This window comes from Scyliorhinus torazame, chromosome 2, assembly GCF_047496885.1.
Source record: "Scyliorhinus torazame isolate Kashiwa2021f chromosome 2, sScyTor2.1, whole genome shotgun sequence".
Classification (NCBI taxonomy): Eukaryota; Metazoa; Chordata; class Chondrichthyes; order Carcharhiniformes; family Scyliorhinidae; genus Scyliorhinus; species Scyliorhinus torazame.
Window position 1 is genome coordinate 216096944 of NC_092708.1, and position 16413 is coordinate 216113356.

General features: G+C 46.8%; 1 protein-coding gene and 1 non-coding gene across 2 annotated transcripts in view; both read right to left on the reverse strand.

Annotated features, from left to right (window-relative positions):
- The window catches only part of nop58 (NOP58 ribonucleoprotein homolog (yeast)), a 42481-nt gene extending 26783 nt beyond the window's left edge, over positions 1–15698 (reverse strand). The window contains exons 1-6 of the mRNA XM_072483723.1: positions 15574–15698; positions 4809–4885; positions 3780–3832; positions 3101–3225; positions 1278–1414; positions 311–375 (exon numbers count right to left, since the gene is read on the reverse strand). Coding sequence (XP_072339824.1) covers positions 311–375; positions 1278–1414; positions 3101–3225; positions 3780–3832; positions 4809–4885; positions 15574–15618 — 502 coding nt within the window. The 5' untranslated portion in view covers positions 15619–15698. The remainder of the gene's footprint in view (positions 1–310; positions 376–1277; positions 1415–3100; positions 3226–3779; positions 3833–4808; positions 4886–15573) is intronic.
- LOC140408142 (small nucleolar RNA SNORD11B) lies at positions 4387–4474 on the reverse strand. The gene has a single exon (XR_011940059.1). It is a non-coding gene; the product is annotated as a small nucleolar RNA SNORD11B (small nucleolar RNA).
- Positions 15699–16413: the final 715 nt, after the last annotated feature.

A 16413-nucleotide genomic window follows, 5' to 3' on the forward strand; every position in this document is an offset into this window, starting at 1 on the left:
AGCAAGGCTCTTCAAATGTAGAAGGCACCACAGACGAGTTTGAGCCTCCCACTGCAAATACACCCATATACCTGCAGCTTCCAGCAGTATGGGGCTAGATGACAAGGAAAAGCAGAAACCCCAGCCAATAGTCTCCTACTGAAGTCAATACTTTTTTGTCAAAACAATCAAATACAGACAGACAAATTAAACTGCTCCCAGCAATTGACTGAATTTTGTAACCAAAAAAGACTCTGAACCACAACAATCCAATCTTAATGCAAACAGTAGATACATTTGGTGCTTAAGCTGATTAGCGTCTTGAACTTACAAATCGCTTGCACAATCATTGTGTCCACCTTGTCAGGGCTGAACTTCAGCTTGTAACGGGACAGACTGAAAGAGGAAATGCACACATCAAATTTCATTGTGTCTTAGATTCTAAATATGTTCTACAAATTACACACAGTACCAGATCCCTCTGCTAAATACAGATTATACTCTGTACCAGACCATTCCACTCCCTGACCTCTTAGCATATAGTACTAATCTCAATGAATCCCTTTGTAATGCCAAGTATACGTAGTATTAGCTACCCAATTATTTTTTTCCAATTAAGGGGAAATTTAGTGTGGCCAATCCACCTAACCTGTACATCTTTGGTTTGTGGGGGTGAAACCCACAGACACGGGGATAATGTGCAAACTCCACAGACAGTGACTCAGGCCCGGGATCGAATCCGGGTCCTCAGCGCCGTAGGTAACAGTGCTAACCACTGAGCCACCATCTGCAGTAACTTAATTGCAGTAACTTCATAGGGCAGCACGGTGGCGCAATGGGTTAGCCCTGCTACCTCACGGCGCCGAGGTCCCAGGTTCAATCCCGGCTCTGGGTCACTGCCCGTGTGGAGTTTGCACATTCTCCCTGTGTTTGCGTGGGTTTCACCCCCACAACCCAAAGATGTGCAGGCTAGGTGGATTGGCCATGCTAAATTGCCCCTTAATTGGAAAAAATGAATTGGGTACTCTAAATTCTTTTTTAAAAATTTGCCGTAACTTCCATTGCAGTGTTAATGCAAGCCTACTTGTGCCAATAAAGATTATGTTCTAACAGGTATAATAATAATAATCTTTAATATTGTCACAACACACTGCTGCCTGGGAAACACTGAATATTTTTCATAAATGGATAGCCTCCAACTTATTGAAACTCTATGCACTGCTCGGTGTCAGTAGCAGTTGGAATTTACTGGACAACTGCTAATCTTCTTCATTTTCGCACAAGGGACTCATACATACCTGTGTGCAAGACCAAGAGACATGGCACTTATATCACGAGCTGGCAAGCCGGTGATTAGTCCATTCACCTGGGTTCGAATTCCTCTCATCAACTCCCCAACAGTAGAATTATGGATGCAACTCAGGTTAAGTTTGTCCTGCAAACAAAAATAGTTGCCCCAATTACAGCAGTGCTCCTTTCCTCCATTCAACCATTTGGAAGCCCAATTTCCATACATGTTGCAAATCCCATTCACGTGTGGCGGATTTTTTTATATTTGACACTTTTTAATTTTATTATATTGACAGTTTGTTCATCTGCAGCAATGAAATATAGTCACCAAGCAGGCAAATTGTTGTTTCCTTTTTCAAAGCAAGTAATCCTCAAATGTTACTCCAATCATGTCTGATAAATCTAACTGCTCCCTCTCATTCATTAGCACTAGTCAACTGCCAATAAGTATAATGGAAGAACATCCAGTAAGTACATGCCTCAAACTACATTAGGAATCCTTCTGCAATGTACAGATGTAAAAGGTAATCAGGATTCATGAAGCACTAACTACCATTGCAGTCACTGAACAGCTCACATGCTAAACCGGTACTCACTATTATTGGTAGTTTCAAAATCAAGTTTTTGTGTCACCCAACCATTTTCAGGTTAACTTAAGTTACATTAATTCGAATGAAAGGTTAAAATGGCATTTTGTGCTAACACTCAGATAAGCCATTTTTGTTAACATGCTATTCACGCTTTGGAATTATCATTTCACGTCTCGGCCTGATCAACCGAGGAAGTTCCGAGAAGTTTGTTCAATTGTTAGTTAAACTTTCTCTTTTTACTGTACACTTTGCTTTTTATCTTTTTGACTGGATAACTTCCCCATCTTTTAATGATTCAATAATAGCTTTTGAATTCACCATTTAATATGTTCATTCTTGCCAGATGGTTAGGTTTTACATGATCTCAGATGTAGCCACAGATTTGCAGGTGAATCGTAAACAAGGCTGAATTATGAAAATGTATCATTGACAGTGCTGAAAATTCCACACATTTGGTCACCATGCTTTAGGAAGGAAGTGGGGGTCTTTGGGAAGGTGCAGCAATTTATCAAGAATGGCTTCAGGTACAAGGGATATTATCGAGAAAGTTAGGTTGAAGATTTTGGGGATATTTGATAGAGGTGTTTCAAGATTACAACAGGTTTAGATAAAGTAGACAAAGAAAAGCTGTTTCTACTAGTTGACTGTACAAAGGTGATGGGACAGTTTTAAAGATTTGGGCAGGATTTGCAGAGGGAATGGGAGGAAGACTTTTTTTTAAGAAGCAAAACAATTGGTAATGACCCAACTTGTTGCCGGAGGGTGATGGAAGCAGAGACAATGAATGATTTGAAAAATAAACCTGACAGGCACTTGAAAAAATTAATTTTCAATGTAATCGGAATAAAGGCACTTACTGAATTGGTCTACAGAAAGATAGCATGGACTCCATCAGTCAAACAGCCTCCTCCTATGCCATAATAGCCATCAATGGTATGAAATGGAATTCAATTTGGGAGTTTATTTTTTGTACGTGTATACTTTCACTTATTAGACCAGTTCTACAACCACTTGATAATGAAGGTCACGCGTCAAACGTCTCCATGTCTGAAGATCAATTTGAAGATCAGGTAGCTCATTACATTGCATTTAGCACGAGGAACAAAAGGCAGCAAAGTCCTAAACTCTGCAAGTGTGAAAAAGGAAGGATGGTGACAACAGCTAGGCTTTTGTTTCAGTGTTTGTTCATGGCAACTGCTCACTGAAACATGCTACCCACCATAGAAGAAATGTTTCTTTACCTTTATGACACCCCCAAGTTTGGCATCTGCAACAGCTAACTGTTCATGTGCTTCTTTTGCAACAATCTTCTTTAGTACTTTCTTCAGGCTTTTACCAAGCTTACCTTCCACCAGGGCAGTGGCGGCTGCAAGACAGGAAGTCACAGAGAGGAAAGATTGAGGAAAGAACACACAATAGCAGGATAGCAATCAGAACTTATTTTTTTTACAAAGGCATGGGACACATGAATCCTCCCTACTTTAAGAGAATACAAGAAAAGGCTTGCTGCTTGACAGATGAACTTTACTAACTTCCCTTTCTTACACTCCTTTATTTTATAAATATCAACATGTTCAGAACTTTTCCCCCAAACACTCATCCACTGCAATAGCTTCTTCCCTTCATCTGCAACAAATTGAAATCAAAATTCAGCACACTGCCTTCTACTCTAAACCATTCTTTCCCAACAGCTCAACCGCTTAACTCCTCATCCCCCTTCTGCCAATGTGATCAACAGTCTTGTAAAAGTCACTCAATTTTTCTCAATTCTCTTTTCATGTTGGCGTGCCCTTCACATTGGGCTTACTGGCACTACCCTGGCTCAACTGTAAACCATTTCTTTTGTGGAGCAGGAAATGTTCTGACTGACTCAGTAAAATGCACTGCGTTGCGAATGACAGTGGATTGAGATTTCCTCACCTGCAAGAGCTTCTGTAGTATCTTGAAATTTTTCAAAATGTTTCAACTTCACACTGCAGACAAAAAAAAGAAATGAAAATACAAAAGACCAGGTTATTTTCTCCAGACCTCCTCAGTAAATTTTCCAAATCATACAGGGGTATAACCTCACTGTAACCGCAACCAACTAGCCACTCTATGCGGGACAGACTTGCAGTAATTAATTAGCACAGCAGCATTACAAAAAGTCAAACCTGATGCACAAACCACATATGCATTTTCTAGCAGGAGTACAATGGATAATTGAATAATAATCAGCTGAAATCCTGGTCAACTTTTCCCTCAGGCCTCGAGAAATGGGACTTGTTGCATTGGGACTGAGCTAACCCAACACTACCAGAAACTCTAGCTGTATGAGTTAGGTGCTCAGTCAAGGCAGCAGTCAAATTATCCATTCAGCATGAATGCTCAAATGACAAAATGTTGGGGCCAAGTACAATAGTAAGTTTCGTCCACAGGAGACCTCCCTTCCCACATCTTGATATGTACCAAATATACATATTGAAATGTTAATTCAAACAATACTGATATAATGCACCTATAACAGCATGACAAAACCATCCAGCACTGGCAGTCTCAGATGAGGTAGTGACTAAAAAACCCTCAGCATTTAATCAGGAAGAGTGACAAAGTCGTCGTCATCATCACTGCTGCCAGTGCTGAACAAGACAATGGTTACCTTCTCACAAATAAGGATTATGCACTGTGATTAAGACAATAATCAGTCATCCTGCCCACTTAAAACAGAAGTTAATAAGACAGGTTACTTAGTGAGAGTGCAACTTCAGCCTGCACAAGATGCTTCTAGCAGTTTGCAAAGTGCTGCATCAATAAGGCAATGACACTAACAGATCTATACATGAACACCAAGGATATTTGATATATGCAGTATACTGAAGATTCAGCATGCTGAAGATTCAGATGACCAGGTATACTTGCATCTTGGCCAATTTAAAAAATCTGATTTTATTACAGCTTTCAATAGCTTACAGTTTATTTGCTTTCTCTGCTGTTTCAAACTCCCGCCATAAATTGTCCACTTCCCGGAGCTTATTTTCATCCAGGACCTGTGGGTTTGGGGAAAAAAAGAGTTACAATGACAACAGTTCAGAATGGCAAAGAGTTAATCAACACATCAAATGTTTCCAAAATCAGCTTCTGCAACTCAAAATCAAAGAAAAACAACCAGGGCGACATGCAGCACAAAGTGCAAGCAGTACATGACCAAGACGTGGCTCAGCTGGGACATTCGTCCAAATACTTAGAATGGTATTTGTGTAAAGCAGAAGGGAAGTCAATGTGTTAATGAAATTATATCCATGCTATATTTTTGTACTGAATATATTGTTGCTAGGGCTGCTGAGAGAGAAACATCAAGGGGGAAACAGACAAATTGAAGGGGGAGACAACCGCTGATGAACCTCACTCCCTACCAAATGATTGTTTACTGACTGATCACCAACACTGAAATCAAAAGTAATATTTTAAAAACTTTTAGCATCTTTAATGTACTAAAACATTTCATGGGACTTCACATATGCATTACCAAACAAAATTTGACAGCACAAAAGGAGGGGGCCAGTGTTCAGGTAGGTGGTTTGAAGTGTGTCTACTTCAATGCCAGGAGTATACAAAATAAGGTAGGGGAACTGGCAGCATGGGTTGGTACCTGGGACTTCGATGTTGTGGCCATTTCGGAGACGTGGATAGAGCAGGGACAGGAATGGATGTTGCAGGTTCCGGGGTTTAGGTGTTTTAGTAAGCTCAGAGAAGGAGGCAAAAGAGGGGGAGGTGTGGCGCTGCTAGTCAAGAGCAGTATTACGGTGGCGGAGAGGATGCTAGATGGGGACTCATCTTCCGAGGTAGTATGGGCTGAGGTTAGAAACAGGAAAGGAGAGGTCACCCTGTTGGGAGTTTTCTATAGGCCTCCAAATAGTTCTAGGGATGTAGAGGAAAGGATGGCGAGGATGATCCTGGATAAGAGCGAAAGTAATAGGGTAGTTATTATGGGAGACTTTAACTTTCCAAATATTGACTGGAAAAGATATAGTTCGAGTACATTAGATGGGTCGTTTTTTGTTCAGTGTGTGCAGGAGGGTTTCCTGACACAGTTTGTTGACAGGCCAACAAGAGGCGAGGCCACATTGGATTTGGTTTTGGGTAATGAACCAGGCCAGGTGTTGGATTTGGACGTAGGTGAGCACTTTGGGGACAGTGACCACAATTCGGTGACGTTTACGTTAAGGATGGAAAGGGATAAGTATACACCGCAGGGCAAGAGTTATAGCTGGGGGGAGGGAAATTATGATGCCATTAGACGTGACTTGGGGGGGGATAAGGTGGAGAAGTAGGCTGCAAGTTTTGGACACACTGGATAAGTGGAGCTTGTTCAAGGATCAGCTACTGCGTGTTCTTGATAAGTATGTACCGGTCAGGCAGGGAGGAAGGTGCCGAGCGAGGGAACCGTGGTTTACCAAAGAAGTGGAATCTCTTGTTAAGAGGAAGAAGGAGGCCTATGTGAAGATGAGGTGTGAAGTTTCAGTTGGGGCGATGGATAGTTACAAGGTAGCGAGGAAAGATCTAAAGAGAGAGCTAAGACGAGCAAGGAGGGGACATGAGAAGTATTTGGCAGGAAGGATCAAGGAAAACCCAAAAGCTTTCTATAGGTATGTCAGGAATAAGCGAATGACTAGGGACAGAGTAGGACCAGTCAAGGACAGGGATGGGAAGTTGTGTGTAGAGTCTGAAGAGATAGGCGAGATACTAAATGAATATTTTTCGTCAGTATTCACTCAGGAAAAAGATAATGTTGTGGAGGAGAATGCTGAGCTCCAGGTAAATAGATTAGATGGCATTGAGGTACGTAGGGAAGAGGTGTTGGCAATTCTGGACAGGCTGAAAATAGATAAGTCCCCGGGACCTGATGGGATTTATCCTAGGATTCTCTGGGAGGCCAGGGAAGAGATTGCTGGACCATTGGCTTTGATTTTTATGTCATCATTGGATATAGGAATAGTGCCAGAGGACTGGAGGATAGCAAATGTGGTCCCTTTGTTCAAAAAGGGGAGCAGAGACAACCTCGGCAACTATAGACCGGTGAGCCTCACGTCTGTAGTGGGTAAAGTCTTGGAGGGGATTATAAGAGACAAGATTTATAATCATCTAGATAGGAATAATATGATCAGGGATAGTCAGCATGGCTTTGTGAAGGGTAGGTCATGCCTCGCAAACCTTATCGAGTTCTTTGAGAAGGTGACTGAACAGGTAGACGAGGGTAGAGCAGTTGATGTGGTGTATATGGATTTCAGCAAAGCGTTTGATAAGGTTCCCCACGGTAGGCTATTGCAGAAAATACGGAGGCTGGGGATTGAGGGTGATTTAGAGATGTGGATCAGAAATTGGCTAGCTGAAAGAAGACAGAGGGTGGTGGTTGATGGGAAATGTTCAGAATGGAGTTCTGTCACAAGTGGAGTACCACAAGGATCTGTTCTGGGGCCGTTGCTGTTTGTCATTTTTATCAATGACCTAGAGGAAGGAGCAGAAGGGTGGGTGAGTAAATTTGCAGACGATACTAAAGTCGGTGGTGTTGTCGATAGTGTGGAAGGAAGTAGCAGGTTATAGAGGGATATAGATAAGCTGCAGTGCTGGGCTGAGAGGTGGCAAATGGAGTTTAATGTAGAGAAGTGTGAGGTGATTCACTTTGGAAGGACAAACAGGAATGTGGAATATTTGGCTAATGGAAAAGTTCTTGAAAGTGTGGATGAACAGAGGGATCTAGGTGTCCATGTACATAGATCCCTGAAAGTTGCCACCCAGGTTGATAGGGTGGTGAAGAAGGCCTATGGAGTGTTGGCCTTTATTGGTAGAGGGATTGAGTTCCGGAGTCAGGAGGTCATGTTGCAGCTGTACAGAACTCTGGTACGGCCGCATTTGGAGTATTGCGTACAGTTCTGGTCACCGCATTATAGGAAGGACGTGGAGGCTTTGGAACGGGTGCAGAGGAGATTTACCAGGATGTTGCCTGGTATGGAGGGAAAATCTTATGAGGAAAGGCTGATGGACTTGAGGTTGTTTTCGTTAGAGAGAAGGTTAAGAGGAGACTTAATAGAGGCATACAAAATGATCAGAGGGTTAGATAGGGTGGACAGGGAGAGCCTTCTCCCGCGGATGGGAATGGCTAGCACGAGGGGACATAGCCTTAAACTGAGGGGTAATAGATATAGGACAGAGGTCAGGGGTAGGTTCTTTACGCAAAGAGTAGTGAGGCCGTGGAATGCCCTACCTGCTACAGTAGTGAACTCGCCAACATTGAGGGCATTTAAAAGTTTATTGGATAAACATATGGATGATAATGGTATAGTGTAGGTTAGATGGCTTTTGTTTCGGTGCAACATCGTGGGCCGAAGGGCCTGTACTGCGCTGTATTGTTCTATGTTCTAAAACCTCAAGAGTAGTAATCTCAGGAATACTCCCAATGTCACATGCTTGTGAACATAATAGAAAGATTCAGCAGGTCAACATGTGGCTGGAGAAATGGAGTGAGAGATTATAGAATCCCTACAGTGTAGAAGGAGGCCAATCGGACCATCAAATCTGCACCGACCCTCTGAAAGAGCATGGTACCTAGACACAACTCCCCACCCTATCCATGTAACCCCATCTAAGGACAATTTCACGTAGCCAATCCAGAGGAAGGGCGTGAGATTTTTGAGTCATTGGGAACAGTTCTGGGGCAGATGGGGCCTGCACAGGACAGACCGTTTACACCGTAACAGGTGTCTTGTCCTCGCGGGGAGGTGTGCTGGTGCTATTGGGGAGGGGTTAAACTGGATTAGCATAGGGCAGCACAGTGGCAGTGTTTAGAACTCTGCCTCATAGCACCGAGGTCCCACGTTCGATCCTAGCTCTGGGTCACTGTCTGTGTGGAGTTTGCACATTCTCCCCATGCTTGCGTGGGTTCCGTCCCCACAACCCAAAAGATGCGCAAATAGGTGGATTGGCCATGATAACTTGCCCCTTAATTGGAAAAAATGAATTGGGTACTCTAAATTTTAAAAATAAACTAGGTTGGCAGGGGGATGGGAATCCGTGGGGAAATTCAAAGGAGAAAAACTGGCAGTGGGAAGTAGAGGGGGATACATTAGAGTAGCATCAAGCTAAATAGAATACTTGGAAAAGTTTGATAAAGTTAGAGTAGCCAATAAGTCATTAGATGGGGTCAGAGTAAAGGGGAAAAGTAAAAAAAAAAGCCAAAATCAAGATTACTGTGCATGCGTGAATGCACGGAGTATGGTTAATAAGATTAGTGAACTACTGGCACAGATTGACAAATGGAACTGTGATATTATTGGTGTAACAGAGACCCAGCTCAAAGAGCAGGACTAGGCATTAAATATTCCTGGGTACAAGGAGAAACAGGAAAGGAAGGATGGAAGGTAAGAGTGGCAGCGTTGATTAAAGATCGTATTACAGATGGGCAGCGCGGTGGCACAGTGGTTAGCACTGCTGCCTCACAGCACCGAGGTCCCAGGTTCGATCCCGGCTCTGGATCACTGGCCGTGTGGAGTTTGTACAGTCCCAGTGTTTGCGTGGGTTTTGCCCCCACAACCCAAAGATGTGCAGGGTAGTTGGATTGGCCACGCTAAATTTCCCCTTAATTGAAAAAATGAATTGGGTATTCTAAATTTATATTAAAAGAGATTGTATTACAGTATTGAAAATATTCCAGAGGGCTCAAGGACAGAATCTCTCTGGCTCAAGGCAAGAAATGAAAAAGGTGCAAAAACTCTGATTTTTGTAGTATAAAGACCAACTAGCGGAAGGGGTGTCGAGAAACAAATTTGCAAAGAAACTAGAGAGAATGGGAATAATAATAATGGGGGACTTCAATTATACAAATAGGAGATAGGATTAGTGCAAAAACAGGAAGGACAAGAGTTCCTGGAGTGTATTCAAGATAATTTTCTGCAGCACGCATGTTTCCAGTCCAACGAGAGGGCAGGCACTGCTGCACCTGGTTCTGGGGAATGAATTGGCACAAGTGGATCAAACAACAGCGGGAGAGCATTTGGAGGAGTGACCATCGTATCATGGGGTTTAGATTGGCCATGTTTGGTGGGATGGGAATGCATCTGAGTCGATGGGAGTTGGAATCAAATGTTCGCAGAAAAGACAATGGCTGAACAATGGGCTACATTCAAAGGGTGTTGGAGGCAATGTATATTATCTTGAAGGTGAAAGTTAGGACCAAATAAATCTAGAGACGACGAGAAAGATAGAGCTGAAGATGAAAAGGGGGAAGTACACATATAATAGATTTTCAAAAAAATTTTGAGTACCCAATTAAGGGACAATTTAGCTTGGCCAATTCACCCATCCCGCACGTCTTTTTGGGTTGTGGGGGTGAGACCCATGCAGACACGGAGAGAATGTGCAAACTCCACACGGACAGTGTCAACCACTGCGCGACCGTGCTGCCCCACGTAGCTTGACAGATGTCAGGTAGGAAATACAATGGCGAATCAGACTGAATATAGAAGGACCAGGATGAAGTGAAAAAACGAATGAAAAGAGACTGGCAATTAACATAAAAGGGAATCCAAGGTGTTTGATAAACATGCAATAGTAAGGTGATGAAAGGAAGAGTAGGGATATAAAGGAGACTTGCACATGGTGGCAGAATAATGGAGATATTAAACTTTCATCTAAAGGAAGATGCTGCTACCCAGGCCAAGGTGAGAGAGGTGGTAACTGGTACATTAGAGGTATTTACAATTCAGAAAGGTGGTGCTAGAATGGTTATTTTTGCTTAAAACTGGTAAAGTACCAGGACCGGATGAGAACATAGAACATACAGTGCAGGAGGCCATTCGACCCAACAAGTCTACACCGACCCACTTAAGCACTCACTTCCATCCTATCCCCGTAACCCCTCCTAACCTATTTGGTCACCAAGGGCAATTTATCATGGCCAATCTACCTAACCCTCACGTCTTTGGACTGTGGGAGGAAACCGGAGCACCCGGAGGAAACCCACAGACACGGGGAGAACGTGCAGATTCCGCACTGACCCAGCGGGGAATCAAACCTGGGAACCTGGCGCTGTGAAGCCACAGTGCTAGCCACTTATGCTGCCGTGCTGCCCTTGGAGGCATCCAAGGATACTAAGGGAGGCAAGAGTGGAAATTGAGATACTGGTGATAACCAGTCTTCCTTAGACACAGGACGATGCCAGAGGACTGGAGAATACGAATGTTACATCCATGTTGAAAGGTGGTGACTACAGACGAGTCAGTTTGACTTCAGTGGTTGGGAAACTACTGAAAGCTACAATTCAAGATAAAATCAACAGTAATTTAGACAAATGCAGGATCATGAAGGAAAACCAGAATGGATTCATTCAGGGAAAATCACATTCAACTAACTTGCTGAAATTTTTTGGTGAGGTAACAAAGAAGGTCGATAAGGGCAAAGCTGTTCATGTGGTTTCAAAAGGCATTCGACACAATGCACACAACAAACTTGAACAAAATTATAACTCATGGAATAAAAGTAAGCACTTCGATAAGAAATTGGTTGAGTGACAGGAATCAAAAGTCATGATTAATGGATGTTTCAGATTGGAAGAAGGTTTGCAGTGGAGTTCCTCATGGGCCAGTGTTGCGACCCTTGCTATATGTTAATGTTTTAAAAGAATTAAATTTAGAGCACACAATTCTTTTCCCCCCCCCCAATTAAGGGGCAATTTAGCATGGCCAATTCATCTCCCACTGCATATTTTTGGATTGTGGTGGCAAGACCCACGCAGACAGGGGGAGAAATTTGCAAACTCTACAAAGACAGTGACCGGGGCCGTGATTGAAACAGGGTCCTCAGCGCCGTAGGCAGCAGTGCTAACCACTGCACACTCTTATGTATATACTTAAAAATATATCCCATAGAATGTTTTTCAAGAAAAAGTGTAACGCCCAGGCTAGTTAGCTTCTACAATCAATACGGCACAAAATATTGAGAAAATGGGCTAATTACTGTGGGTGGCACAGTAGCTAGCACTGTGGCTTCACAGCACCAGGGTCCCAGATTCGATTCCCGGCTTGGGTCACTGTCTGTGCAGAGTCTGCACGGTTAGCACAGGGCTAAATCGATGGCTTTGAAAGCAGATCAAGGCAGGCCAGCAGCACGGTTCAATTCCCATACCAGCCTCCCCGAACAGGCGTCGGAATGGGGCGACTAGGGGCTTTTCACAGTAACTTCATTTGAAGCCTACTTGTGACATTAAGCGATTTTCATTTCTCTGCGTGGGTTTCCTCTGAGTATTTGGATTCCTCCCACAAGTCTCGAAAGACATGCTGTTAGGTGAATTCGACATTCTGAATTCTCCCTCAGTGTATCCGAACATGCGCCAGAGTGTAACTTAATTGCAGTGTTAATGTAAGCCTACTTGTGACAATAAAGATTATTATTAATTACGGAAAGCACAGATTTGTTACGGCAAAATTGTGCATAAGTAACATGTTTTTAGAAGTAACGGGAGGGTTGATGAGGGCTATGCTGTGAAGTGTGGTGTACATGGAATTCCAAAAAGCATTTGCAGTTTTATGAGCAAAATTAGAGCTCATGGAATAGAAGGGAAAGTCACAAGATGGATCCAAAACTGGCCAGGTGGCAGGAAACAGTCATGGTTAATGGGTACTTTTCAGACTGGGGGAACGTTTGTAGTTGTGTTCTCCAGGAGTCAGTTTAAGCACCACTGCTTCCTGACTAGTATGTGAATGACCTAGAGTTTGGTGCACAGTGCACAATTTCAAAATTTACAGATGATACAGGATGTGTGAACTGTGAGGAGGGGAGTGCAGAATTTCAAAGGGCACATACAGGTTGATGGAATGAATAGAAAATGGCAAATCAAATTCAATGCAGAAGTTCATTTCCAAAGTGGATGCAGTAGAGCAACCTAGCTGTATATATGCATAAGTCATTGGTGGTGACAGGACAGGTTGAGAGCAAGTTAAGGTTGAGAGCATGCAACACCATGGGTGAATAGGGACCGAGTGTAAAAAAAGGCATGAAACGCTGGTTCAACATCCAGTTCTGGACATTAGAGAAGATGCAGAAAAGATTCCAAAGAACAGTTCCAAGGATGAGGAACTTCAGGTGTGAAGACTGAATATGTTCTTCGAGGCCCCAAACGAGCATAGGTTAGCGCCGGTCTCCACAAACTTGTACCGGATGGTTGGGGGCCCATGGGTGGTTGGGATCTGGACAGGGTGGTACCCTGGCATCTCCCCCCCATGCCACCTGGGCACCCTGGCACTGCCAACCTGACAATTGCACTGCCCAAGGGAAACAAATGGACACTGATTATGAAGGGCACGGTGGCTATCACTTCTTCGTCACAACTCCAAGGTCCCAGGTTCGATTCCAACCATCCCTGTGGAGTTCACATGTTCTCCCTGTGTAGCCTCCCACAGTCCAAAGATGCAACATTTTTTACATAAATTTTAGAGTACCCAATTATTTTTTCCAATTAAGGGGGAATTTAACATGGCCAATCCACCTAACCAGTACTTCTTAGGGTTGTGGGAGTGAAACACGGGGAGAATGTGCTAACTCCATACAGACAGTGTCCCGAGGCCGGGATCGAACCCGGGTCCTCAGCATTGTGAGGCGGCAGTGCTAACCACTGTGCCACCCGGGCAAGGATGCAAAGGTTAAGTGAATTGGTATCCAGTAACGTGTAGGCAGGTGGACTGGTCATGATCAATGAGCAGGGTTACGGGGTTGGGTCGGGATGGCCTCGTTTTCCATTGTAGGGATTCTTCGATTGGAGAAGTTGGAACGATTCTCCTGGGAGAAGAAAATTATGAGGTGAGCAGAGAATCCATAGTGCAGGAGGCCATTAATCCCGTCGAATGCACCAGCCCTCCGAAAGAGAACCCTACCTAGGCACATTCCTCCACCCTAACCCACCTAATTTGCATTTATATGGGCCTACAGAGCATAGAAAGGAAGACTGCACTGCCTCAGTTGATGGAGACGGTTTCAATTGAGGCATTGAAGGCAGAATTGAATGATCTGAAATAGAAGGTGCATCATTACAGGGAGATTGCGGCGTGGGGTTGGTGGGCTCCAAGTGATTGCTCTTTCAGACAGCCATCACACACGAGAAGGATTGGAAGGTCACTTCTATGTTGGAACCCTCATTTTACAATTCATCAAACAGGTGATTAAAGGTTTGGTCAAAGACACAGATCTGATATGGTGTCGGGGGGGGGGGGGGAGAGATAATTTCGGGGCTGAAGACAGGAGTTATAAACGGAGATTAAGGTTTGTAAGCGCGAAGTTGCAAGGACGCAGGCATCTTGATGGGCTGTAAAAGATTACAGATCGTGAGGACCTGAAAACAAGAACGGAAAAGAGAGGCTGAGTGATAGGCGGGATGTGGAAGTCGTCGGGGTGGGAGAGAAGCGGAGGCCCGGGTCGGGGAGCTGCGGAGAAACTGAGTCGGGGGGAGGCGGAGAAGTGGAGGCCCGGGTCGGGGGGGAGGAGAGAAGCGGAGGCCCGGGTCGGGGGGGGCGGGGAGAAGCGGAGGCCCGGGTCGGGGGGGGCGGGGAGAAGCGGAGGCCCGGGTCGGGGAGAAGCGGAGGCCCGGGTCGGGGGGGGCGGGGAGAAGCGGAGGCCCGGGTCGGGGAGAAGCGGAGGCCCGGGTCGGGGAGAAGCGGAGGCCCGGGTCGGGGAGAAGCGGAGGCCCGGGTCGGGGAGAAGCGGAGGCCCGGGTCGGGGAGAAGCGGAGGCCCGGGTCGGGGAGAAGCGGAGGCCCGGGTCGGGGAGAAGCGGAGGCCCGGGTCGGGGAGAAGCGGAGGCCCGGGTCGGGGAGAAGCGGAGGCCCGGGTCGGGGAGAAGCGGAGGCCCGGGTCGGGGAGAAGCGGAGGCCCGGGTCGGGGAGAAGCGGAGGCCCGGGTCGGGGAGAAGCGGAGGCCCGGGTCGGGGAGAAGCGGAGGCCCGGGTCGGGGAGAAGCGGAGGCCCGGGTCGGGGAGAAGCGGAGGCCCGGGTCGGGGAGAAGCGGAGGCCCGGGTCGGGGAGAAGCGGAGGCCCGGGTCGGGGAGAAGCGGAGGCCCGGGTCGGGGAGAAGCGGAGGCCCGGGTCGGGGAGAAGCGGAGGCCCGGGTCGGGGAGAAGCGGAGGCCCGGGTCGGGGAGAAGCGGAGGCCCGGGTCGGGGAGAAGCGGAGGCCCGGGTCGGGGAGAAGCGGAGGCCCGGGTCGGGGAGAAGCGGAGGCCCGGGTCGGGGAGAAGCGGAGGCCCGGGTCGGGGAGAAGCGGAGGCCCGGGTCGGGGAGAAGCGGAGGCCCGGGTCGGGGAGAAGCGGAGGCCCGGGTCGGGGAGAAGCGGAGGCCCGGGTCGGGGGGGAGGGGAGAAGCGGAGGCCCGGGTCGGGGGGAAGCGGAGGCCCGGGTCGGGGGGGAGGGGAGAAGCGGAGGCCCGGGTCGGGGGGGAGGGGAGAAGCGGAGGCCCGGGTCGGGGGGAAGCGGAGGCCCGGGTCGGGGGGGAGGGGAGAAGCGGAGGCCCGGGTCGGGGGGAAGCGGAGGCCCGGGTCGGGGGGAAGCGGAGGCCCGGGTCGGGGGGGAGGGGAGAAGCGGAGGCCCGGGTCGGGGGGAAGCGGAGGCCCGGGCTTGGGCGGAGGGTGCCGAAGCGGGCTCGGTGGTGCGGCCCTGGAAAACTGTTTGTCGTCTCCTCCCCCGGGTGCGGGACAACTTTACCTTGAAGATGGCATACCCAGCGGCGGTCTCGAACAACACTAACATGGTGCCTTCTCCTCGCTGCAACTGCGGAACTAACACCACGCGGCCAAACGCCCGTCTTGCGCGTGCGCACCACCCGAAATTGGCCGTATTACTGCGCGCGTGCGCACCACCCGACATTTGTGGTTCTTGGGCGCATACGTATCACTTGGAAACGAGGGACGTTGTTCTGTGCCAGCTTTCTGTAAAAGCAATTTACCTAGTCCCAGTACCCGACCTTCTCCCTGTAGCCTTGCAACTTTTTAAATCTTCAGATAATTATCCAATTTATTTTTTAACGCCACGATTGAATTGCTTCACGCACACTCTCAGGGACTCGGGGCTTTTCACAGTAACTTCATTGAAGCCTACTCGTGACAATAAGCGATTTTCATTTCATTTCAATCCTATCCTTTCCCCAATCATATTAAATTGGTGTTGTCTCGTTCTTGACTCTTCTGCCAATGGGTGCATTTTTCTTTATTTTCTCTGTCCATACTGTCACATCTCAGGTTGAAAGAACAACACTTGTGCAGTTACAGATTTTACAGAACAAAAAAGCAGGTGGGGGGATTCCCACTGCAACCTGTCCGGAGGATACAGGACAGGGTGGTCTCGGGCGTGTGGGTGGGGGATGGCAAAGTATCGGACATATACCAGGAGCTGCAGTAGGCAGAGGAGGCCTCGGTGGAGAAGCTGATGAGCAGGTGGGAGGAGGAGCTGGATGAGGGCCTGTGGACTGACACCCTGGGCAGGGTCAATGCCTCCTCATCTTGCGCCAGGCTGAGCCTGATTCAGGTTAAAGTGGTGCACAGGGGC